The sequence below is a fragment of the Triturus cristatus genome, chromosome 9 (genome assembly GCF_964204655.1).
Source record: "Triturus cristatus chromosome 9, aTriCri1.1, whole genome shotgun sequence".
In the NCBI taxonomy this organism is placed as follows: domain Eukaryota; kingdom Metazoa; phylum Chordata; class Amphibia; order Caudata; family Salamandridae; genus Triturus; species Triturus cristatus.
Genome location: NC_140592.1, coordinates 1,291,426,348 through 1,291,453,451, shown reverse-complemented (window position 1 = coordinate 1,291,453,451; position 27,104 = coordinate 1,291,426,348). Strand labels below are relative to the sequence as shown.

The following is a 27,104-nucleotide window of genomic DNA, read 5'->3' as shown; positions in this document are numbered from 1 at the left end:
GTACACCATTACAGTACATTTAGACATTGAGTAGTGCCGGTTGGGTACATAGCAGGGTCATCTACACATCACATACAGGCAATTTACAGTAATTTGGTCCATAGTCTCTCTTTTGTGTTTCGTGGTCCTTTGTAACTTTTACCCTGTTTCCATCCTAAATGTCTCCCAGGCAGACCAGATCATTTTCCATTTGGCTGGGCATCCTCTACCTTGATAAACAGTTTTTTTCAGCCTGTTGACACCAATCGAGATCATCCCCCTAGGCTTTAATTTGTGGAGGGTGAGTGCTCCCCCAGTTCCTTTTGGCCTCTACGGCCACCAGCATCAGCTATGTTTTGGTATGTGTGGGCCAGTTAATTTCTCCCGTCACCCCGAATAGGAGTCACCATGCGTCCATTCAAATCCTTTGTCGCTCTACCTCTGTCATGATCCGAGTCAGCCCACTCCAGTGGCTCTGCAGTTCAGGACAGGACCAGAGTATATGGAAAAAGGGTCCTTTCTCTCTACACCCCCTGATGAAATGCTCAGTATCACTCCAGCCCAACTTATGCTGAAGCGTTCTAGGGGTGTAGGACCTATGCCAAATCCAAAGCTGAACTAACCTGAACCTTGCCCTCATGGCACTTTCCCTGGGACTCTGGATGACCTCCTTCCAATCCTCGTCTTCTAAGAGTCAGAGGTCCGACTCCCATGACTCCCTCAAGGGGACCAACAGGTTCGGAGAATTGTTCATAATTTTCTGGTAGGTAAGGGACACTGCTTTGTATATCATCGGGTCTAACAATAGTCTGTCCTCCAGCGTGGAGTATTTCGGCAGTGAATCCCCCTCTCCTATGTGTTTCCTCAGGGCATGTCTAAGCTGGAGTTAACTAAACCTTTCGGATTCTGCCAGTTGATATTCTGTTTGTAGCTCTTCAAACGTAATCATAGTGCCCTTCTTCCATAGTTCCCCCAACCTCTCTATCCCAATAACATTCAATTTCTGGAATCCCTGTAGCTACCCCACTTCCCTAAGCATATTACTTTCTGTTAGACCTGGCACCTTGGCGTGAGTTTCCCTTCCACTTTTTGAGGGTGTGCCTCGATTGTTTTGCTGGTGTTGTCCGCTCAGGGCGCAGCGCCACGGCTAATCCGTGCCGCAGCGCAAGTGCTCCCTAGATAAAGTGTGCATAATTGATATACATGATTGGGTTATTGGATTCACTGTCAGTCCCCAGTAAAGTGCACCCGGCGTGCCAGGGCTTGTGGATGCCAATGCCGCTAGTGGGCTGCAGCGCTGGTTGCGCCACCCACAACAGCGGCCATGAAAAATGTGTCCTGGGTCTGCCACTGCAGACCCCGCGTGCAGTCCCGTACTGTCCCGGCGGCTCGGCAAGTGCCCACACTTGCCAGCCTCCAGAACCTTCCCTTAGCCTCATGTTAGTCACCCCTATGGTAGGCCCGCGGGCAGGGTGCGTTGTAGGTGTAAGGTAGGACAAGCCCTGGTTGTGTGGCCTGTCCTAGTAGTGAATTACCGCCATATTCGTAGTTCACTACTGCAAGGCTACCTGTTCCCATTAGGCCAGATGAGCTGCGGGAATTATTACACCCTATAATCCCAGCAGGCTCAGGGAACATGGTAGAGAGATATGTTTCGTATGCCTGAACTCGGAATGATAAAATACTTCTTGTAGCCAAGTTTATTTTACTATCCTGGGTTTGTAAATACGACTTTTAGAAAGTCAGTATTTACTCGCTTAATCATTTCAGATAGATGCGTGAGCCGCGGTAGGCCTGAAGTAAGTCAAGACTGGAATCCCCCAAGTGACATTGGTAAAGGACTAAAGAAGCATCCGCTTAAGGAACCGTTTGCCTGCTTTATAATCGGGTGGCATAGAAACAACGTTACTGGTCTTGTGATAAGTCTGCGTATTGAGATAACTATTTTTATATAAAGAAGCGTATTTTCACATACCTAAGCCTGGTGTCCGTTTCTGGGGGGATTGATGTATTTACTGTGTGTGTGATTATAATTGCTCAACCAACAACGCCTGAAGAATCGCCTTGGCTGCTCACGCCACGCACCTAGAGGGTGAGCAAGGGTCATTCCAAAAGGGGTTATCCTTTGCCCTGACGTGGAGGAGAGGGTCCCTGCTTGACACAAGGACATCCTTGCGCCAATCAGAGATCCCTGAATCTAACACTTTCCCAGAGTGGGGTCTGTTCGGTCAGTTTTGCTTCCCACCCTACTCTCTTCATGGTCTCCCACCAAGCCCGTCTTACTGTCTGTGTGTGCGGTGGATAGGGCGTCCCTGTTTTCTTACCATATACCATACAAGGCACACAAGTAGCCCCCTTTCCCCATAGCTTGCCTATCTACCCAGTATGCCGGCTCTGATACCGCCGGGAAGACCCAGTTGTTGATGTTGATGAGTTGGAACGCCAGATAGTAGCCCCTGACGTCTGGGATCGCCAGCCCACCATCATATACACCTTGTTGTAGTTTTTTCAGCGCAAGGCGCGGGATCCCCCTACCCATAATAGACTTTGAAGTTCTACGTCGATTGTCTTGAAGACAGTATTTTGGATCTGATACGGAGTGTTTTGCAACACGTACAGCAGGCGGGGGACCGCAATCATTTTAAATAACACCGCCTGGCCCATTAGTGGGACTGGAAGTCGCCGCCAACAAATCACATCCTCTCGCAGTCTCTTGAGCTGTGGGTCTAAGTTCAGGGCCATTCAGTCATCTTCGGACTTAGTTATATGTATTCCCAAATATTTAAATTCGTCCCTCTGGTTCAACTCCGCACAAGCCGATGTCAAGGGCGGAAATTCCAGCGTTAGTGGGAATATCAACGATTTATCCCAGTGATCTGGTAAGCAGAGTAGCTACCAACTAGCTGAAATATGGGGATAAGTCTATGCAGTGTCTGTCTGGGTTTATGAGCGTAGAGAAGCACATTGTCTGCATAAAGAAAGATCTGTTCCTCCCACCCACCTCCCATGTCAATGCCATATATCACTGGGTCATTGTGCACCCACGCTGCGAGCGGTTCCAATGCCATTGCAAAGATCAGGAGAGAGAGTGGACACCCCTGTTGTGTCCCTATGTGTTAACTTAAAGGGTCTAGATACTGTCCAGTTTACTCTTACTCGTGCTGTTGGGTCCCTATACAGAAGGGCGATCCACGCCCGAAATCGGAGCCCGAAACCCAACCTGGATAATACCTTGAATAAATATGGCCACTCAATGCTGTCAAACGCCATTTAGGCATCCAGCACCAATACTGCAGCTGCCGCCTCCAGTCGTAGCGCTGTTTCATGTATTACTCCGAATAGCCTTCTAAGGTTCAACCTCGTACTTCTGTGTGGTATAAAACCGGACTGATCAGGGTGCATTATTGTAGAAATTATCGTTTGTATCCTATTTGCTAAGGCCTTAGCTAGCACCTTTGCTTCGAAGTTTATTAGCGATATGGGCCTCTATGAACGGCACTGTTCCGGGGGCTTGCCCCCTTTAGGTATTACTGCTATTGTAGCTAGTCTTAGATCCTCATGTAGCGTTCCAGCATCGGTTGTGCTATCTTATCTGCTACACATTTAAACAGTTCTGCGGGTAGCCCATTGAGTCCCGCCGCTTTGCCGGACTGCAAGTCTCGCACAGCTCCGGCTATTTCCTCCACTGTCAGCTCCCTGTCTATATAATTTCTGTCTTCTGGTAGAGCTCCGTTAATCTGATGTCCCTCAAAAGCTCTGCACTATCGCCCACAGTTCTGGTCGTGGCCGACTGATATATCTTCTCATAGTGAGTGTCAAAGGCCTCAGCTATTTCCTCATTCGACTTGCCCATCAGGCCGTCTACCTTCTGTATTTCAAGGACCCAATTTTGCACTGCATCTCTCTTTTCCAGCTATGCAATTAATTGTTTTCTTTGTCCCCTATATTGTACAAATGCCTTTGTGTGGCTATTGCCTGGGACCTATCAGTGCTCTCTTCCAAATCCTTAGGTTCAGATTGCCGTAATCTCAATTTGTGCCCCAGGGTGGGATTTAGTGTCCCCTCTCGCCCTATTAGTTCCTCCATGTCCATTATCTCCTGCTCCAGCTCCTCATATTTAGCCCGTCTTTCTTTCTTTTGCCCCCCCCACCAATGCCTGGGCGTGTCCTCTAGCCACAGCCTTGTATGCTTCCCATAAAATAGATGGTAAACTAACTGTCACTGTGTTTTCCTCGAAATATTGTTCCGTCCATTCCTAAACTTGTCCACAAATTCTTTGTTTCTGAAGTGCCAGGATTGAACTCGTGGCAGGAGCGTACAGTCCTTTACAGGGCCCCAGGGCACCACCTCTACTTGCGAGTGATCCGATATCCCTCTAGCTTTGTGTCTCGCAGCTCCAAAAAAAAAAGCATATATACTCTGGGTGAATATGTAATCCAGGCGAGCTCCACTAGAGTGCGCTGCTGAAATGTGTGTGTACTGTCCATTGGGGTTATGAGCTCTCCATGGATCGGTTAGTCCCTTTGCTACCGTAAACGCTTGCAGCGGACCTGGTCCAACCGTTTTCTCTGTTCTCACACTTTTATGTACCACTAGGGACATAACCGTATTCATGTCACCTCCCAGTCCATGAAGCCATTGTGGCATTTCTAATAGTACTCCTATTAATCTCTGGGAAGGTTTCCAAGTGGAGTTTTGGCGGCACGTAGATAGAGCAAACATTATTAGTTCTGCCCTCCATTGTCCCGGACAGTGCTACTTATCTGCCCTCAGGATCTCGCCAAACTCGGCCCGCCACAAAAGGTGTCATGTTTTTACTTAGTATCGCCACCCGCCCTCCAGAACAGGTCGTGAATCCTGCATGAGCTAGAAGCGTGTAGCCGTATCGGTTCAACGCTAAATTGTGGTTACCTTTTAAATGAGTCTCTTGGAGCAGCACCAAGTCAGGGAACTGTCTATGCAAGTACTGAAGGGCCATTGTTCATTTGATTCGGTTGCCTAGACCATTGACGATCCAATCCAATCCAATCCAATCCAAGAAAGCTTTATTCGACAATTGTCATAAAAGCGATACAAAACAAGTACAAAATCTATAGCAGCAATACCACATATATACAATTCATAATTGCATAAGGGATCTTAAAAAATGAGTTACTTAAAAATAGAATTAAAAACCAGACTTTAAAATTTGTGGAAGAATTAAAAAAATAAACATATTTCAAACATACTCGAGGTTAAATACAGATACGCATCCCGGAACAGCTAGGACATCACTCTCGAATGCTGCGATTTCTTATAATCCACACCCATCCTAAAAATGTTGCCACAGCCACAACAATAACCGGTGCTGTACTAGTACATAGGATCCTTCTTGCCTCACCACTTTGCCTAGTGCCCAATAGTTTACAAATTGGTCTCAACCACACCCACATTGGAGATAAATAGGCAGGACATACAAAAAGCATGTGAGTTATTGTTTCTTCGTGAGACTTACAGAATGGGCATAAGTTATTAACATTACTAGACCACCGGGCAGTGAATGAGTTCAGGAGCAATGATCCCACCCGTAACTGAAAGTACAACTTCCTATCTAATACTTTAGTGACGAGGTCCCAAAAGGGCTCCAACCTTGGGACAGATTTTATATTAAAAAAACCATCAGTTAAAGAAAGGGTGTTACAATCAGTCATTATCTTTGTATTAATCAACTCCCAGTATTTTTCTTTCAACAGGTTTTTTGGTGGGAAAGAAACACCCAAGGGCTTCACCCCTAGATCACTCATACCCAAAGCCTCAAAAAAAATTCGGAGATCCTTGAACCACCCAATTTTATGGGATCCAGCCATGGACAAAACCTCTAGGAAACCCGCTGCATACTGAGCTAATGCCGGGGTTGACCACAGTGTACGCCAATATAAAATTGGACGCAGTCTAGCTACATCTGCAATAGAACTCTTCCCCAGATCATACCTAAGGTGAACTAGGGGCATGCTCTGAGGGAGTGATGTGATGCCTCGAAAGAACTTGTTCTCTGAGATGGTTAAATAGGACAAGTTCTCGAAGCCCCACAATTCAGCTCCATACAGTGCTGCACTAACAGCTTTAGCACTATAAACCTGGAGCACAGGTTTGATTGGTTTCGTTAAAGATTTCTTAAATTCACCAATTATTACTCCAGTGAGCTGTCTATGTTTTAAAGCTGCCAATTCTTTCTGATGCGTCCACTTAGGATTATTTTGGATATTAACCCCTAAATAAGTAAAAACCTGTACTTGTTCTAAGAATTGGTTAAACAATAAAAACTTATTTTTAAAATGTCTATTAGGGTTAAAAGCCATGAACTTGGTTTTCTTTACATTTACTTCAAGTCCACGTTCCACACAAAAGTTCTCAAAAATACCTAATGCCCGCTGTAGACCGCTAGGAGTCTTAGCAATTAAAAGCGTGTCATCCGCGAACATTAGGATCGGTATTTTCACACCTGCAAGGGAAGGGGCATCAGTGCTTGCTTCTAGAAGACGATCAGCTATACCATTAATGTATAGGGAAAATAAAGTAGGGGCCATTGCACAACCTTGACGAACCCCCCGTTCAACCGGGAAGGCCTCTGTTGTCTCACCCTGCCCTCCCCACCTAATTCAGGACAGGATCGTCATGTTGCTAAACGTTCCTGATGTCATTGCAAATGTTTGGGTGCCCTCCCTCCCTCCCGCCCATCCTGTACCTAGGTCCACTGTGTCTGCGAATTGCGTACTGTGTGCATTGGTGCTCCAAAGTCTAACCTAAACGTTGCGAAAATAATGCATTTCAAACAAATATAAAAATGACACAATGACTCTACCCCCCCCCCCCCACCTCGCCAACACCCCCCTCCCTGCCACCCTGCACTGTAGGTCTAAAACTACCCACTGCCCCAATTTGCAGAGTGCCTGTCGCCCTTTCTTAATCATTCTACTAAATGGGGTTTGTTGACACCGTTGTAGGAGAGTAGGGTCTGCTTTCTATGTTCACCCCCACTTTTTGCTTTTGCTTCGCTGGTTTTCGACTTAGATGTGGCTGTGGGCCTGCTAATCAGACCCACAGCCCAGCTGTTCTCTCTCTAAATTCACACTATGTACTTTAGGTGCATAACCCAATTGGTAGGGATCACCTTATTGGCCCCTGTATAGTGTACCCTAGGTACCCAGGGCATAGGTGCACCCTAGGCCTACCAGGGGCTGCAGCATGTATTATTCCACCCCTGGCCTGGCCTTCCATTATGACACAACTGGCTGATCACTCAGCTGGGGCAAGGTCGTGTAATCACCCCTTGCTTAGGTGTAGTATTCCTATACCTACCTTATATAGACACATGTGTACCTATCAGCCACTCCTATGGCAGGCCTTAACAATCCTGTAGGCAGTGTGCTTGGTAACATGTGAGATGGTGCTCTAGCATGAGCTGAGCCTGTCTGCAGGTTTCGGAACCATGTCCTTATAGCTGTTCTATGATATAGCCTACCATATACTCTTAAAGTACCTTATAATCTTAAACGGTTATGGTAACTATGGTTTGGCTTTATCGAAACATGTCGTGTAAGGTGCCTAACACTGTGGAATAATACCCCATACCATTTCTGGCAATGAGGATATTATTCCTCCCTTCTAGAGGGAGAAGACATGTTGAAACCTACTTACCCGGTTAAAGTTAACCAGAGCCCCAGCATCACAAAATGGATGCTGCTGCCGCGACACAAGTCTGACCTCCTGCTGCTGGGAGTGATCCCGGCACGGGAGGCTTGGACAATAGGTTTCCTGCCTAGGGAGGTGCGAGCACCACCCCAGACAGGCCTTAGTGTATTGGGGCAGGGAGGGATGAATGAAACTAGACACTGCCTGGGGCACACAAGGTGTCCCATGCATAGTCCAGTTCAAACCGGCGCTGGGGCACTCCAGCCCCAGCTCTGGCGTGAAACTGGACAAAGGAAAGGGGGTGTAACCACTCCCCTTCCTGGTCCCACCCATAGGATGGACCTTGCAGGTAGCCCAGCCCACTAGCCCAGTATATCAGTAGGTAGCTGAGCCCTGCTAAATTAGATTAACCTGAATCTGCAACTTGAACAGAAACTCTGGACCTTCGACATTCGACCTCAGGAAGAAGACTGAAGAAATCTCTCTTGTGGCCAAGGAGTGACCACCCTGGGCAACCAGGCACCATCCAGCGACCGCTGCTTGCTTTGCGACTGATCCTACGAGGGACGACTGCAGAGACTGACCAGCGCCGAGACTTCCAGACACCTCTAAACCAGATCCACATCTCCAGCGAAGCTGAGACTCGTGGAGGCGACGAGGGACGTGGGACCGGCGACTTGGGAAAAGTGGCTAGTAACTGACTAGCGTGACTTCCGAGGCTTCCTCGAGGCTGTGCTTGGGGAATTGAGAAGCCCCAATCCCGAGCACCATCTGCAAAGAAGATCAGCTCCCCCCACTTCACGTGTTCTGCGTGGGGCCCTTCTGCACCTGAGTTGCTCGACGTGTTGTCCGGTTGCTGGCCCGTTGGCTAGTAGCCTCTGCGACGACGAACCTTTGTTTTCATCTTGCTGGTCCGGCTCCTCCAGACTGGCACCCGCTCCTCTGTGAAAGAGAAGCACCCCAGACCTTCCTGGTCTGCACCAGAAGCAAGTCCTCCATCCTGCGTGGGTTCCGCTTGCCAAGGCTTGTTGGGTCCTAGCTCGACATCGACGCCGCCGACAGCAAGAGCCTTCATGGGACAGCTCACCTCCTGGTCCTGGTCGTCCTCGACGTCTCCTGGTACCCATGGCTGCTGCGACAAGCTTCACCTCTTCACCTGCATCTGCACGACATCGCCTGGTTCCTTCCTGGTTCCTTCCCGGCTCCTGGCTGGTGACCTAGACTCTGTCCCTTCCGCTTGCAGGTTCCTTCCTTCTTGATCCCATCCTTGGGATCCACCGGACACTCTTCACTGACTGCCTGTCAGCAACTTTCCTTCAGGCATCCATAGAAGTCAACGACGAAACCCGACGCGAGTTCACACCTATGCACCCGCAGCCCGTGGGCTAGGTAACTTGAGTACTTCGGTGCTCACAAGGGTATTGACTATCCTAGGGTCTAGTTTCCGAGTCTCGACTTTCTAGCTATCCCAGAAGTGTCCTAAAACTGTTAATTTCTAATAACTACTATTTCTATCGACTTTTACGCATTACGCGTGAGTGTTTCCACTCTGCACCTGAATCCCGTGGGCCTCCCACTTCCTAACCTTTGGTAGTATAGTGTAGCCCCAGCGATTCCCTAGGTCTAGGCCTATCCTGTGTTCGTGACAGTGGTTCTTATACCACTTACTTAGTATATGGTTCGCGTGGCCCCTAGGGCCTAACTGTATTACTTACCTGTGTGACTTAATGTATGCTTAAATAAGACTGTGTTGTACTTACCTCGAATCTCATAAAGAGTGCTGAGGGTTTGACTAGAATAAATACATTCTATTTTTATATATATCTGTTGTGGTGTCCTTTCATTTGGTATTCAAGGGATTACAAATGGTATAACAGCTGGCTTCACATGCCATACAGAGTTTAGCCTAAGACTGCTCTTGTCCATGCTACCACTAGGATAGCTGGTCTATAAGGTTGACTTTACAACCAATCACCATAAGGGTTGTTTGGACTGATACAAGGTGTACACTAGAATTAGTGACATCATATATCAGGCAAACTTCTCACAACCGTGTCTCTCGTTTCCATCCCTCACCTCCCCTCCTACCCGTCCCTCTTATGATATCGTGTAGGTCCCATCTTTTGTCCCTTTATGCCCGGCACTTACAGTTCTCTGCATGGGGGAGACCGCCAGGCCTGGACTCTGTCCTCTCCCCTTTCCAACGCTCTCCCCTGACCGAAGTCCGTTCAGGTTCCATTTCATTCCCAGTTCCAGTTATAAATAGTTTCACTGTCTCACCCTTCATTTGGTGGCTGGTTGTGCTTCAGATAAGCCTTGTTTGTGCTGAGATCAATTATTTGCGGTTGTTTCTGGCCCCTCTTCGGGCGGGTTGTCGTCCTGCCTTGCCTGTTGCTTCCTGCCTCTGTTCTGCTGCTGTTGTGTTTCGCTGCTCCTGCCTCTTTCAAGCCAGTCCCATACTTCTTCTGGTGAGGAAAAGTACCAAGATTTGCCATTCTCCATCACCCTTAGTTTAGCCGGGAGCAGCATTGCATATTTGATGTTTTCCTCCCTTAGCATTCTTTTGACCTCATCAAAGGTCCGTCTTTGCTGCTGCGCCAGCAGGGTGTAGTCCGGGAAGAACCTTATTGTTGCATTCTCATAGAGCAGATCACCTCTGTTCTGGACCGACTACAAGATGGCGTCCCGGTCTTGATAGTTCAGTATCCGGGCTATTATTGTTCGTGGCGGCACACCTGGTTTAGGCAGGGGTACCGGTGCTCTGTGGGCCCTCTCAACGATGAATTATCCAGAGAGACGCTTGGGTTTCAGCGGATTCATTACTAAGTCCTCCAGGAAGAGGTCCAGCGAGGGCCCCTCCATTCCCTCCATTCCCTCCGGCACCCCCACCACCCTGATCTTGTTTCTTCGGGCCCTCCCTTCCTGATCTTCCAGCTTCGCAGCCATAGCTTTCTGTTGCTGTGATAGTCGTTTCACTTGCTCTTCTAACTTCCTAGTGACGGCCTGTAGGCTCCTAATGTTAGTTTCTGCTATCTTTACCTTCTCCGAGCTTTTGTTCATGTCTGTCCGGAGCAGGTATACATCAATATGGACCATGTCGATTTTGGTCTTCAATGTTGCTCCCAGGCTGTGGATTGCTTCCATTATGCCCCCCAGTGACGGCTCCTCCGTCTCCTGATTCCCGGCTGATTTGGCTCCGTCCGCCATCTAGCTCCGCGGTACAGCGTACGTATCCAGCTTATTACTCTATGGGATCGGTGCCTCCTTTGGTCGCATTTTAGCAGTATTGTTTGGTTATTGCGCTCCCTTCACGCTCTGACTTTAGTACCCCCAAATATCTTCGGAGTAGGCCCACCCGGGATATGTTAGACCGTCTCTCAGGTCCACCGCCGTCTTATGGGTCGTTCGCTCTTCTTTCCAGCCTCTCGGCAGGCAAGCCAGGCCCCTCCCGGGCCTGTTCTTCTACTGCACCTTCCCAGGCTTGACAGAGCAGAGACTCTGCTCTCCTCGGCTTCACTCTGATTTTCGCGGCCCTTCCCCCTTTGTTATGGCCGGTCTTTGTCTTTGTTGGGGTTCGGGCACTTTGTCTCCCCCGCGTTTACCTCTTGCTTCCTCTTCCCCCTGGAGGTCTGTCAGCCCGCCCGGGCCCTGCGCCTCGCCTTCCTCCCGCTGCTTGTTTGCTGTGCGACTCGGGCCTCAATCAAAACTGCCGCGGTGAATGCCTGGTGGAGCCGCTCTGGGCGCCCCTTCCGAGTTCTCCACTCTGGCCGTCCCGCTCTTAATTCTGGGCCGTTGAACTGCTACCGCCTCTTCCACCAGCGGAGAGGCCCGGGGCAGCTCAAGGATTCCCACCTCCGTCACTTCTCCACAGTCGGCCTCAGATCATCTCATGGGCCCAGCCTCAAGCCTCGGGAAGCACCAAACTCGGGCGCCGGGTCCGCCTGTAGCTCGCCGACCCTATGCCGCTTGGGGGTCCCCCAGTCGCGCCGCTCACCTCCACGGATCCTGTTATAGTTAGCGCTCTAGCCTTCGGCTAGAGCGCAAGAGGAGAACGCGTAGTTTGCACTCACGTTGGCGGACGTGAGCGCGTGAGTATAAAATAAATGGGCGGGCGAACGAGAGGCAGTTCGCGCCCGACTAATACACTGGGTCCGTGTGTTTATTGCGCGCTGCCCGCGCTAGGCCCCCCATGCACGTGGCGCGCACCAACATGCCCCCAGCACCTGCTGCATAGCAGAGCCCCAGAGTGTAACACTGGCGATGAGGTGGGCCCCCATCCCATCCCCTCCCTGCACTGATCTCCGAGGCTACGACCAGCCCAGTAGCCCGCTCCAAAGGACAGCTGCAGTAACCGGAGACACACACGCGACCTGCCTGGAGGTCGCGAGGCTGCACCACCAGCCGACGGAGCAACAGAAGCCCTGCAGGCCAGAAGGGTGCATCGCCCAGCAAGGCGGCGCGGCGCGCCAGCATAAAAGTGGACAAGTTTGTTAAGGAGGTCAGTGGCCATTGTACTGGTGCACCGAGCACGTGGTTCCTGTGCCACGATGAGTGACACTGAACAACAGGACCAAGCCAGGGTGCTGCCCCATCACCCCCCGACAGGGTGATGGGACGACATCCTCATATACTCCCAAGACGGTGGAAGAACACTACACGACCGAGCCACATTATCACGGCTGCAAGAACATGGTGTCACTCTGCACAGGGAGAAGTGCCAGCTATTTCGACAAACCATCGAATTCTTCGGCTACGTCTTCACCAAAGAAGGCATCCAAGTGGATCCCCGGAAGTCCCATGCCATCAAAGCGGCCGCAGCTCCGGCGTCAGTGGCAGAGGTCCGCAGCTTCCTGGGTATGGCCACTTACTGTGGGCGGTTCATCCTGAATTTGGCCACTCTAGCCGAACCTCTCAGGCACCTCACCAAAACCGATGTAATGTGGCGATGGACAGATACAGAAGAGGAAGCGTTTGAGGCAATCAAGAAAGCTCTATTGGATCAGACCACACTGGTCTACTTTGACCCGAGCAAGAAGACTGAAGTCCTAGTAGATGCGAGTCCGGTAGGGCTAGGGGCGGTCCTAATGCAAGAGCAGGAACCGGGGCAGTGGGCAGCCCTAGCATACGCCAGCAAGGCCCTCACGGACACGGAGAAGCGCTATTCCCAAATTGAGCGCGAGGCACTAGCGATTCGTTGGAGCTGCCGTCACTTCCATCTGTACGTGCGGACACCCATTCACGGTGGTGATGGACCATCAGCCGCTAGTGCCACTCTTCCGAGGAACGGCGCCACATCCTCCCCCACGAATAGAACGATGGGTCATCAACCTTCAACAGTACCACCTCACTGTGGTATACAGGCCAGGGGCCAAAAACCCAGCAGACTTTCTATCCCGACACCCCGAGACCCATAGCAAACCGATACCGATGGATGGGGAGGAGGAGGCTGAAGGTCATCTAGACATGGTAGCTGCTCTGGCGTGCCCCTGGGCCTTAACGCTAGAAGAAATCTTGGAGGCGGCCGAACAAGACCCGGTGCTAATCAAGGTCAAGAACACCATACTCGCAGGAACCTGGCAGCATTTTCTCCAGGCAGCGAACTCATGGTCTCATGAAGGGAGAGACGACCTCCAACACATGTGGAGAGTGCGTCACGAGCTAAGTGTGACTAGAGGGGGGCTCGTCATACGAGGCTCCAGAGTCGTCATCCCGGCCGCCCTCAGGACCAGGGCCACGCAACTGGCGCACAAAGGACACCAGGGAACGGAGAGAATGAAGGCTCGGATGAGGGAGAAAGTATGGTTCCCGAGCATGGACACCTATGTAGACGACGCGGTTCGCAGCTGCCAGTCATGCCAGTTGACCAGCGGAGCCCAACCGCCGGCTCCTATCATCATCGAGGAGCATGGGAGAGGCCCGTGGGAGAAAATCAGTGTGGACTTCGGAAGCCTACCTGACGGACGAGTCACGCTAGTGATCATTGACAGCTACTCGAAGTACCCACTAGCTGAGGCGTTGCCGTCCACAGCCTTCGTGCACGTGGGCCCCGCCCTGGAAAAAGTATTTGGGATGTTGGGTGCCCCGAGGAACTGCGGAGTGACAACGGGCCCCCATTTCAAGGACACGAGTTCGGAGAGCTCCTAAAGTCACATGGCATCCGCCATCGGCGCATCACCCCACAGTGGCCACAGGCCAACGGAGAGGTAGAGAGGCTCATGCGCACCATCAAAAAAATACTGCGCATCGCCGTATCTGAACAATCAGACCCAGAACAAGAACTGCAGCGGTTTCTGGGGGAGTACCGCAGCACTCCCCACTGCTCCACTCGTCAAGCACCTTGGGCACTGATGTTCAAAGGGGCTCGCCGAGACGGGCTACTAGTTGGCCCAGGCTGGACAGCCCCGCCGTTCGACGCGGAGAGTGCGTTACGGAGGCGCCAGGAACGCAACGACAAAGTCAGCAAAGTGCGAAGGGCGGTGCCCAGGGAGATCCACGCCGGGGATATGGTGGTTCTAAGAGAGCGGCGACCCGGAGGAAAGTTCAAGACTCGGTATGAACAGGGCTACTGGAGAGTAGTCGACCGGCAGGGGACCATGGTGACAGCACGCCGGGGAGGCGAGCTGGTCACCCGAAATATATCATGGTTCAAGGTGGTGAGGAGGCCCGCGGTTGACCATGAAGCTACAGTTGTTGGTGAAGAGCCTGAGCCAGGGGTCCTCCCAGCGAGTGTGCCTAGCCCCGTCTCGCAGGGTAACCCAGGGGCCGGTCCGGGCAATGCCGAGCGCCCGGACAGCGGACCAGAACAAGGGGCCGCACCAACGACCCAAGCCCCGGCTCCTCGGGGGACTGCGAGATATGGGCTAAGAGAAAACGCCAGGCCCAGCAGCCGATTGCGAGACTTTGCATGCCAAGTAAGTGGCGCCGCGAATTAAAGTTTGAACTGTTGTCAAGGACTAGCTTGGAGAGGGATGTTACAGTTAGCGCAGAACGCGTAGTTTGCGCTCACGTCGGCGGACGTGAGCGCGTGAGTATAAAATAAAGGGGCGGGCGAACGAGAGGCAGATCGCGCCCGACGGATACACTGGGTCCGTGTGTTTATTGCGCACTGCCTGCGCTAGGCCCCACACGCTCGTGGCGCGCACCAACATGCCCCCAGCACCTGCTGCATAGCAGAGCCCCAGAGTGTAACAGATCCGATGCAGGAACCGGCACGCCTCTCACGCCGCCCCAGAGCCTCCAATCCAGCTACCGCCACTCTCCCACCAGCTGGCAGGCTGCTCTCCGCCCCAGAGCTCGCTCCGATCTAAGCAGCAAGACCCCCACAGCTGTCCGCCTTGGGCCTCGGTGGTCGTCGCTGTCTGCCTCCTCTCTTCCGTTTGTTTTTCAGAGCTGCAATTGTATTGTCGGGCTCACCTCGTTGTGGGGGACTCCCGATGTGTTTTACTTCGATTTCAGGATGATATATGTCGGATTACAAACGGTTGGGAGAGACGCGCACGGAGCTGTTGGATTATGCAGCCATCTTGGTTGGTGCCAAGCCATGCCCGAGCGGAGGGTTTGGGATTTTTATTATGTCACATTTCAACGTTATTCCTGTTCTGGCTTGCATAATCAGTTTATACAATGCCCTAAGTTAAGCCTGTCTGCCCTGTGACCTGGCTACTGGGAGAATGGAGGGACCTCAAGTTAATTTAGTGACTTTGAGAGTTCACTCTGGCAAATGTGGTGATTATTCCTTGATGCGGTTGGGAACATCCCCCAAATAAAAGTTCAGTTTCTTACACAGCACAATTGAGGGCTCTGTATGGGTGTGTTATTAGAGCACAGACTTCCCATGGATGTACATGATAACTTAAAAATTGAGTGTACTGAGTCCCCGAACACTAAGTGTACGACTTTAGAGAAGATACCTAGTATGCAGAAGTTGGATTAGAAGTAAGTAACATTTCCTTCCACTATTCTGATCAGCACCTTTCTTGTGGCCATGTCAATATATCTCAGATCACTTGGACACTTCACCATCAGCTTGCTAGCCATGGGTCTTGCCACTCTGTGTGCTATGTACAATGTTAGCACTAACATGTTTGTGCACCTGGACCATCGGTGAAAATCCATTATCACGAATAAAGACAATGTTCATGAACTTCCAGTACAGGGCATTTAAAACGAGAACTTTAGCACCCTTGAGTCATTAATGTCACACTGTATTGAACAGTTGTGGGTTAATCTGCTTTTATTGTATCTTTGTTAAATGCCATCTCTGGAACATCATTGCTTTATGCTTCTGTCTGTTTGCAGCATTGGTATCTCTGAATTGCAGCTGCCTTTCCTTTAAAAAGCAAATACTTTGTTAATTAGAGTCAGACAGAGCATGTGGCATGTGCTAAGAGGTGAGTACATCCCTCTTGGTGTCCCAAGGCCTGCGGAATCAGATGCTGCCTCAGGAATTGAACAGCTTAGATATGTGAAGAATAAAGTCTTAGGAGATGGTGGGCACATGGGAAATAAATGCTGCACTATTTGAAGAACTCTCTTTCAATCCGCAGACGCAGACTCTTTGGAAGAAGAAGAGACATTCACACCAGTGTTTCACACGCAGATTCCTGCTGAGGAAGGCGATTGGCCCAGAGCCCCCAATAATCTGGGTAAGAAGGATCCAGGGAGCACTGAGTGCCTTTCATTGTTCGTTAATTTACAAAACGGATCTTTCTAAGCCACTTTAAATGTATTCTTACCCTGTGCAAGGCCCAAAGTGCTTCCTAGGTGGTGAAGTAAGTAGCTACTTCATTGATATCATTATGTACTGCTGTTGATGGCTGGTGAGGTCGTGAAGCCCTCCTATGTGCATTGGGTACCTGGGCGCCGCAGGCGTGTGTTATTGAAAGGTTGTTGTTGTAGATTGGTCTGTGTGCAGCGTGCTAGGTGAGGTCAGGAGGCATGGTGGAAGGATGTTTCATCAAGCATTGCTGCACGTAAGCATGTGGAGGGGAGTCCTGTTCTTGAACTATAAAATGAGAGGTGTAGTGAGAGGATTGTGATGGACCCGATCCGCAGCTGAATAAACTGATCTGTGTTTTGTTCTGGGTTTGGTAAGTAACCATAAGTTATAAAGAGCCCGATATTATTTGCCATTCTAAACTCAAGATTTGTACGTATTCTCATATTTTGCGAGTTCCAGAGCTTTGCTGTCTGTATGAAGAAAGATCTCCCAGCCATTCATGTTTTTTATTTTTTTTTTAACTGCCCAGGCACCAAATATTCATTTGAATCGCACATCCAAGGTGACACGTAAAGTTTCAAACATCAGCAATAGCAAGTCTACTTCTTATCTCTGAGAGGAAAGTTATTTATCTAGTAGTGGTTCTTTCTCATTTTTAAAACCTCTTTGATGCTGTCCATGTGTTGACTTGGATTCTACCAGATTAGTAGGTGTGTTCATGATCTCTGACATGGTCAGCTCATCTGCTTCTTCACCTAGAGCATGGTTAGAGCTGACAAGCTGGACATGTGCTGATGTCTGGCTGTGTCTGGGGAAGGCTTCTGATAATCCGACCACTATGGACGGCAGGAGCTTCATGTTAGAGTAGAGAAGGACATAACTTTGTCCCAGGTTAGTCCCAGCTGGAGTCGAATGGCAGGATCCAGCTTCAGTATCCACGGGACTACTCAGACCTTCAGGGACTGACTAACATAGCTCTTCTAAGGGTCCTCTTGGACCTTCAGAGAACGACATAGCTCTTCAACAGGTCTACTCAGACATTCAGGGACTGACTGACGTAGCTCTTCAAAGGGTCCACTCGGACCTTCAGAGACTGACTAACATAGCTCTTCTAAGGGTCCTCTTGGACCTTCAGGGACTGACTGACATAGCTCTTCAAAGGGTCCACATAGACCTTCAGAGACTGACATAGCTCTTCAACAAGTCCACTCAGACATTCAGGGACTGACTGACGTTGCTCTTCAACAAGTCCACTCGAACCTTCAGGGACTGACTGACATAGCTCTTCAAAGGGTCCTCTTGGACCTTCAGAGAACGACATAGCTCTTCAACAGGTCTACTCAGACATTCAGGGACTGACTGATGTAGCTCTTCAAAGGGTCCACTCGGACCTTCAGGTACTGACTGACATAGCTCTTCAAAGGGTCCACTTAGACCTTCAGAGACTGACATAGCTCTTCAACAGGTCCACTCAGGCATTCAGGGACTGACTGACGTAGCTCTTCAAAGGGTCCGCTCGGACTTTCAGGGAATAACTAATATACCTCTTCAAATGGTCTGCTCGGACCTTTTGGGTCTAACTGACATAGCTCTGCAGAGGTTCCACTGAGACCTTCTGGGACTGACTGACGTTAGCTCTTCGAAGGGTCCACTCTAACCTTTAGGGGCTGACTGATATAGCTCTTGAAATGGTCCACTCAGGCTTCGGGACTGATTGACATAGCTCTTCAGAGTATTGGCTCTAGTTACCCATTACTAATATATTTTCAGACATAGCTAGGAATGGGACAGCTTCCTATCAACGATTTTGTGTTGAATTTTAGTGTGCCAGCTACTTAGAGGTGAGAGTGTGTGCTCCTTCCTGGGCATACAAGTTGAACTGGCGTTGCAAGGATGAATGTGCATTGCAGTTCTAAGCCAGGTACCTAAATACTGCTCCATGTCTCGTCACACTGGAAGCAGACCATGCCTCCAAAAGCAAAGGACCATGTCATCTGGACAGACATTCTTGTGCAGGGACAACCGCGCAGCACTCCAACATCACTGAAGCAGACACGCACGACATTTATTGACACACTATTATTATTACACACTTTAAGGTAAACGGAGGGGTGTCGTTTTGGAAGACTGCATGGATTATACACACAGGAGTCATCACACATCATCTTAAGAGATGTGTGTTTTGTTTTTCTGATGCTAACCATAAACCCCCTTTGTGTGAATTCTGTCAGACACCATTTGTAAGCTATCTCTGTAAACAATGTCAGATACCACGAGTAAGTCTGACTGACGCCATGAGTAAGATCCTATTGAGTGACTTCTGACCAACGCCACAAGTAATCTCTTAAAATGAGTGGCCTCTGTTCTACGCCCTGGTTGAGCTCTTAACGAGCGACCTCTGACTGATGCCACGAGTAAGCTCTAAATGAGAGACCTCTGACTGACGCCACGAGTAAACTCCTAATGAGTGACCTCTGACCGACGTCACGAGTAAGCTCTCAACGAGAGACCTCTGTTCTACACCCAGATTGAGCTCTTAATGAGCGACCTGTGACTGACGCCACAAGTAAGCTATCAATGAGAGACCTCTGTTTTACACCCTGAGTGAGCTCTTAATGAGTGACCTCTGACCGACGCCACGAGTAATATCTCAATGAGTGACCTCTGTTTTACACCACAAGTGAGCTCTTAATGAGCGACCTCTGACTTATGCCACAAGTAAACTACACTATCTGACTGATACCACGAGTAAGCTCCTAATGAGTGACCTCTGGCTAATGCCACAAGTAAGCTCTGTAGGGAGGTAGGATCCTTCCAACGTGATTACCCCCACTTTATGCATGGTGTCACCCCTATGGCAGACTCTTCAGTCCTGAGGGCAGGGTGCTTGGTTATAAGTTTGAGGGTGCCACTGCATAAGCGGGACACCTCTCCAAATCCTGGAGTCGATTCTCCAGCCTTTGTAAGTGCGGTCAGCCATTTTTAGGTTGAGCTTAGAGGCAGCATGCCAGTGCTGCCCTGCTGTATTGGAGTATGCACTTGAAGCCCAGCCCACTCTCCGCCCATATTTGTCATTTGCTTGTGTCATTGTCCTTCCTAAATGCTGACTTCTGATTCGTAACTAGTCTTTTTAGTCCCTCCTTAGTACCACCTTGTCTTCATTTGTAATCTCCCATGGTGACTGTCCGTGTTATTTAATCTGTAAGGACTATTTTCTTTATTGAGTTTCTCTTACTGCAGGTAGAACATGCACTGCTTCAGCCGGTACCCCTTGTGTTTTTTTAAGCAGCACAGCCGCGCTTTATCTTATTTTATGTGTTTTTAAATTAACAACATGGGCGCCCGCTTTCTCCTTAACAAGTGCGCCTGCTTTCAATAACAACATGGGCGCCCGCTTTCACTGTCACCCGGGCACCCGCTTTCACTGTAACACGGGCGCCCGTTTTCACATGCTCTCGCACCCCACTCTTTCTAGTTTGCTAGTAGGATTCCGTATGGCTGGCTGCTTTTAAAATCCCGCCATTATCTCAATTCCCCCACCCACTTCATCGCTGCTTAATCTCGCTCCGTCGCGCTCGTGTCTGTCTCCCCCCCCCCCCACCTACCCACCATCCAGGCCTAAGGCCCCGCCTCCTCCACGAGACCATCCACGTTGCCCCTATCCTTGACTGTTTGGTCTACGCTTTCAAAAAGGCAACTCACAACAGTGTTGGAAAACATTGATCAACATGTATCTTTTTCTGATGAGTAGTTTTACAAAATGTGTAAGACAACAGCACATAGGAAAGAAGTGGGTTTGTGAGTAAAGATAGTGAAACATTATTTGTATAGTCACCGGAATCCCAACCAAAAGTTTTTTTTTTTGCCATTTTCTGCCAAAATGTCTGCTTCTAAGAACCCTTTACATTAAATCCACATTACATTTTTGTCAAAATCTTTAGTCAGCATTTGGTGTTTGAAGTAGGACACACGTTCTCCCACAAGCTTCTGTCACAGAAATGAACAGCGCAGTTAAAGTTTTATTATTCACTGAAAAGCAGCAACAAGTTTTCACTTTTTTAAAGCAGATACGCGTTTTAGGGTTTAGCCAGAGTGTTATGCTTTCCATCTTTGATGAGAGCCATTATTCCTCAAGAGATGTTGATGTCCTCTGTGCTCACCATGAGAACAATTCTATGTATAACTGCTATATTAAGAAGCCAAGCGTCTGTTAAAATATAACCATGATGACATAATATGTAAATCTTACCTATATTTCAGTGTTGTATACAATACTCTCGGAACCCTCCTTGTAAAAAAAACAAGCATTTGCAATGCAATAGGTCTCGCATTCGCGAGAGTTTGACTTACTGGCATTGCAAATGACAGTGCCTTTTATTCATGTGTTTTGAAACCTGCACACGGTGTGTAAGCATCTACATTGTACTTATAGTCCTTGCTTACCAGAAGCAAGGCTGGCAGTAAAACAGGCGCAGTTGCTGCCAGTCTTGCTTCTCGTAAGCAAGAACTATAAGTACAAAGTGCATGTTTACACACCGCTTGCAGGTTTTCAAGGCACTTAGATAAAATACATTGTCATTTACAATGCCAGTAGCTCAAAATCTCGCAAATGTAAGACCTCTTATGTTATGTTATGTTAGCCTCCATTTATAACGTGCACGGCTACTCGAAAGTTTCCCAGCGCGAAAGCCAAATGGTAGAGGAGGGAAAGAAATGGCCTAGCAAAAGATTACTTAAATGGCTGGGTTTTTTACTTTTTTAAACATCCTGAGGCTCTCAATGTTTCCTAATTCAAAGGACAGGGCATTCCAAGCCCTGGCCGCTTTAACGGAAAGAGAGCTACCGCCTAACCTAGTCTGGCGGAACCTAGAAACCACAGCAAGGCACTGGCCTGTAGAGCGAAGATGTTGAGACAGCTCAGGGAACGAAAACCGTCTCCTAAGTTATTAAGACCCCACCTAGTAGAGGGCACCATGGAATAATGTCAGAGCCTTGAACCGTACCCGCTGCTCAACCGGGAGCCAAGGTAGATCTCAAAGGTTCTGACTAGCGCTGGATCTGCCTGGCATACCCAACAAGGTTCTAGCCGTCACGTTCTGGACAATCTGTAGCTTTTTTTTTTTTTTTTTTTTTTTTAAAACCTTTATTACAATTTCAGAGAAATACAAGTATGGGCCTACAACCAACAGGCCGGCCGCTAAAATGCAGTGTAACCCTAGGCACAGCTGAACATTCACATCGATGAAGCAACAAAAAAGGGGTCACTGGAGAGTTAATCATCGCAGTCGGCCGCAGCTGCAGTCCATAAACAAACAAGAAAGGTTTCATATTTTTAGGAAACGAAAAACAGCAAACACACAAGGCAGAGGAAATTAATAGCAGTAGCATGTGCCCCTCGTATCGAGGGAGTAATCCAACCCGGGTAGACAGAGGGGGGGGGGGGGCAAGGCCGAAGAAACCAAATTCGCATGTCGCAGGAGCATACAGGAATGCGCGGGCTAGGGAGACAGAGCGGCATCTATCTCACGCATCTGAGGCGGGGCGCATATACCTCCACGATAGGAGTTCCAGGGACCCCACACCTTAATCCACTTCCCAGGCTTGCCTCTCGCCACATACACCGTTTTCTCTCTGAACATACACCAGTCCATGTGTTCTTTCCACTCGGAGACCGTGGGTGGCCTCTGGGAGCCCCACAATTGTGCAATGTTACGCTTCGCTACCATATAGCCCAGAGTCACCCATTGCGTCTGCGTCACATTGTAATCAGTCGGCTCCCAGACATTCAGCAAACATCTTCGTGCCTCCGGCAACAAGGCAACATGCATGACTTCTTCTAACACCGCATGCACTCTGCACCAAAACCTCCGGACACTCCCACAGGATATGGAGGAAACTCCCCAGGAGTCCACAGCCTCGCTTACACAAACCATCCACCGAATACCCCATGCGCATCAGAGCAGGCCCCGTGACGTACACTCTATGGAGTATTTTAAGCTGGACGAACCGCAACCGGGCCGGGATAGCCACCTCTTTCGGGGAGGCCACCGCCGACACCCAATCCTCGTCGTCCAGTTCTAAACCGTCGGCAATCCATGTCTCCCGCAATGAAGCCAGCAAACCCATCCGATCATTAATAAGCTTCTTATAAATCAGCGAAATTGTGCTATCCGGCACATAGCCGTCCAATATCCTGTCCTCCAACGGGGAATGCTCCGGAATAGCCGCCACGTCCGAAAACACGGAACACAAGGCATGATGGACCTGAGCATACCGATAGTATTCCCTATCATTCAACTGGTATTCAGTTTTCAGCATGTCGAACGTCTTAAATTTCCCTTTCGTCCAGAGATCCCCTACCGTGCTGATACCAATCGTATCCCACTTATCAAAGCCTTTCGTAGTATACAGATAACCCAAACGCTGGGACGCATACAATGGCGTAGCCCGAGTCAAACGATCCCTCCACCCCATCGCCGCATTTGCTGCATGCCACACCTGTACCGCGACCCGCGTCGGGCCCGTCAACCGCGCATCAAGGGACCCCGAGTATAGCGCTCGATTATAGTCTCCGCCCGGCAATAGCAATTTGTCCATCTCAAAACCCGGGTTCAAAGCAGGGCCATACATCCCGTGATTGACGGCAGCCAACTGGGAGGCCCAGTAGTATCGCTTAATGTCAGGGAGGGCGACCCCCCATCATACCACGGTAGAGTTAGTTTGGCAAGAGCAATCCGCGGCCGCCCATCCCAAAACAATCGACGCTGGAGACACTCCACCTCCCGAAAATAACGGGCCGGCACTACGTCCATGGTGTTCTGCAGGGCGTACAAAAAGCGTGGCAGCGACATCATTTTGAACAGTGCTGCCCGGCCAAGTGGCGAGAGCGGCAACCGCCGCCAACCCGCCACATCCGCCCTTAGGCGCTGAAGGGGGGGGAGAAGATTCCGTTCGTAGCGGGCCACCGGGTCCAGTGTTATAAAAATTCCCAAATACGTAAATCCCGACGGCGCAATCTGGATAGGGCACCCCCGCGGAAGGGGGGGGGCCTCCCCGGAAAGAACGTATACACAGGACTTAGCCCAGTTGATGACCAATCCGGAATTGCAACCAAAGGAGCTCAAAACATCCACCAACACAATGAGCGATTTGCGCGGTGATGCAAGATACAAAAGGATATCGTCCGCGTATAGGGAGACCCGATCCTCGTATTCCGGCGTCCATCTAAGGCCACGCATCGAGGGTTCCCACCGCAACCACTCCGCAAGGGGCTCCAGACAAAGCGCAAAAAGAAGAGGCGACAGTGGACATCCCTGTCGGGTGCCCCTACCCAAAACAAAGGGAGCCGACACACGTCCGTTGACCACCACCTGTGCCAGTGGATTGTCATAAAGCAATTTCACCCAACCGATAAAACCCGGGCCAAAACAAAACTTCGCCAATGCTGCCCAGATGTACGGCCATTCCAAGGTATCAAACGCCATGGTAGCGTCCAAGGACGCCAAAATGGCCGGCTCACGAATGAATGGAGCGCGTGCAAGGACGCCATGCAATCGCCGCAGGTTCAAAGCGGTATTGCGATGGGGTATAAAGCCGGATTGATCCTGATGAATCAGGTCGCCCACAACCCGGATCAGACGATTGGCCAGTACCTTGGCGAGGATTTTGGGCTCCGCGTTTAACAAGGAGATGGGCCTGTAAGAAGTACACCGATCCCGCGGCTTCCCCTCCTTATGGATAACCACAATAGTAGCAAGACGTTGGTCAGGGGGGAGGGAGCCCGCCGCCTTAGCCTCAAGGAACATGTCTCGGAGATAAGGCGCAATCACATCTGGGCGCAACTTGTATAATTCGATGGGAAGTCCGTTAGGACCCATGGCCTTACCCGAGGCAATAGAGCGAATGGCCAAAGCAATCTCATCTGGCGACAGTGCCGCATCCATCAATACTTTATCCTCATCAGATAGGGAAGGCAGAGTAATGTCTCGAAGCAGCAGTCGAGAGCCTTCCTCCGAGCGCTCTGAGACCGGAGAGTAGACCCCGTGAAAATACTCCGCCAAGCAATCAACTATATCACCGGGGTTCGTCACACACACACCGTCCACCCTCTCAACCTCCGGTACCACTCGACTCGCTCTCTCCTTCTTATCCAACCAAGCAATCAACTTCCCGGCCTTATCACCCATATCATACAAACGCCCCTGTTGCTCCCTGCTCATACTCCTAGCAGATTCAGTAACCAGCGCCTTATAGTCGGCCTGCTTAAGCTCCAACACATGCAATCTATCATCCGTAACACCTTGCTCCAAATCACTCTCCAACTCAGTGATCTCATCTTCTAGCCGAACAACCTCCTGCGCAGCGCATTTTTTGGTGTAGGAAATGAGAGATAGGGCCTGGCCCCGGAGCACCGTCTTAAAGGCCTCCCAAAGGGAGATGGCGGAAGACACCGACCCCACGTTGTCATTAAAGTAGTGTTCCAGAGACTTAACCAGGTCTGCAGGAATCATGGGGTTTCGTAGGTACCAGGGGTTGATCGGCGCCACCCTCCCCTCCGCCCCCAGGGCGATATCTAGGTGTAACAAGAGGGGGGAGTGATCTGATATACTGCGTGCCAAATGTCGCACCTCCCCGATCATCCCAGCTTGGGCCGCAGGCACTAGCATATAGTCAAGCCTCGAAAGACTACCATGGGCCCCGGAATGGAAGGTATACTACGCCTGTCCAGGGTGTTTCAACCGCCAGCAATCTATCAGTCCCAGGGTATCCAGAAAGCCCCCCAGCCAGTTCTGGGCCCGAGGGAGGTCCCTAGGGGGGTATCGATCCTCAACTCCGGAAACCACAGCGTTAAAGTCCCCCCCCAGGACCAACACCCCCCCCCCCCGGAAGCCCAAGCAGCAGGCGTCCCAAATCGGCATAGGTGGCCGTCTGCAGGCCCGGCGGCACATAGACCGTGACCAGCGTAATCAACCTACCCTCCCACCTCCCCACCAGCGCAGTGTAGTGCCCTCTGTCATCGTGGAGCACCTCATCCACCACCAACGGGAGAGAGGTCCTGACTAAAATGCCCACTCCCCTCGAGCCAGAGGTAAAACCAGAATGGGCCAGAAGGCGATACCCTCGTCTGTTCATGGCATGGAAAGAGTTCCCTATGAGGTGCGTTTCCTGCAGGAACACAATGTCAGGCGAAATACGTTTCAAGAACTGCAGGACTACCCCCCGCTTTATCCTGTCCCCCAGACCATTCACATTCCAGGAAAGAAGTTTCAGCCCCCTACCCCCCATCCCTCCCAACACAAAACATCCCTCTCCCGGGGAGCACAATCATAGTAGCACAACATGAAATATTACCCCGCCTTGTGAAACAAACAAACAACCCCCAACCCCACCCCATCAACCCCAACAAAACTCCCCCCTCCCTGCACCCCTGCGTGAGCCCGAACACCCCCCCAACCTGCAGTGTGCCTGTCGCCCCAATATAAAATTCACTACAAAAAGGACAAAAAAAGAACCCCCAGAAGGGGGAAAGGGCCCCAGCAAGCCCCCCGCAACCTCCAAACACCACGGGGCAAAGTGTCACAAACTGGAGTCCAGTGCAGCCACAGGTGCAAAACGTTACCAGTGCAGTCCAGCGCCAAAATCACTGTTCCATTCCTACTCCGTCAGACCCTCTCCGCTCTCCGTCATCCGACCCTCCGGCTCCCGACTCTTGGGCAGGGCATCCAGCCACTCTCCCACCGCCTCCGGCCGGTCGAAGAAGTGTGAGCGACCATCTAGCTCGACCCGCAGCCTAGCCGGGAATAGCATCGCATACTTGAAGTTCATGTCTCTCAAGCGCCGTTTGATGGCCGAGAAACCCATCCGTTGCTTTTGAACCGCTTGCGTAAAGTCTGGGGAAAAGCTAACATTAGAGTTCTCAAATCGTAATGGCCCAGCCACCCTCGACGCCTGCAGGATAGCGTCTCTATCCCGAAAATTAAAAAGTCGGGCAATGATCGGCCGCGGGGGGGGCCCCCACCTTAGGCGCACCCCCTGGAATCCTGTGGGCCCGTTCAACAGCGAAGAACTTGCTCAGCCCTTTGGGTGCTAGATGAGTCACCACTAGATCCTCCACAAAGAGATCCACAGCAGACTCCTCCGATCGTTCGGGCACGCCGATAATGCGGACGTTGTTCCGCCTGGCCCTGCCTTCAGAGTCCTCGAGGCGACGCTCAGTCAGGTCACTAGTGAGCTGTTACCTCCGCACCGTCGTCTGCAAAGCGGCCACATCTACCGTTAGGCTCGACGACGCTTGGGCCAACGAGTCGACCCGGTCATTGGTTTTCAACAGGTCCGCTCTGACCAAGGTGACATCAATCAGCACCGAGTCCAATTTGTTGGCCAGAGTATCCAGTTGTTGGTTCACAGTCACCTTCATCTCCTCAATGGCCCCCATGACATCCAGCAGAGTCAATTCGGGTGATGCGCCCGAGGCCTCCTTGGGCAGCTCAGGCGATTTACGTGATCCACTAGGGGATCCCTTTGGCTGCGCATAGCGGTCCATATTGTTGGCCTGGGAATAGGCTCCCCTCCGGGTAGATTTGGGTTTCAGTTTGTCGCCATCCACCCTTGTCGTCATCGTCAGCGATCAGCAAAGTCAGCACCCTCCAGCACCCGGAGGAAGGCTAGGAGATCCGGGCCGCTAGCTGAAGCAGGCCCGTTTACAGGTCAAGACTAGGCTTTGCACTCCGTACTC

At 50.6% G+C, this 27,104-nt stretch overlaps 1 protein-coding gene across 5 annotated transcripts in view; it reads left to right on the top strand.

The window, feature by feature from the left end:
- FSIP1 (fibrous sheath interacting protein 1) overlaps positions 1-27,104 on the top strand; it is a 941,373-nt gene that overhangs the window by 394,475 nt on the left and 519,794 nt on the right. For all 5 annotated transcript variants that reach the window (XM_085627480.1, XM_085627479.1, XM_085627477.1 and 2 more), the window contains exon 6: positions 16,197-16,295. In XM_085627480.1, coding sequence (XP_085483606.1) covers positions 16,197-16,295 — 99 coding nt within the window. The remainder of the gene's footprint in view (positions 1-16,196; positions 16,296-27,104) is intronic.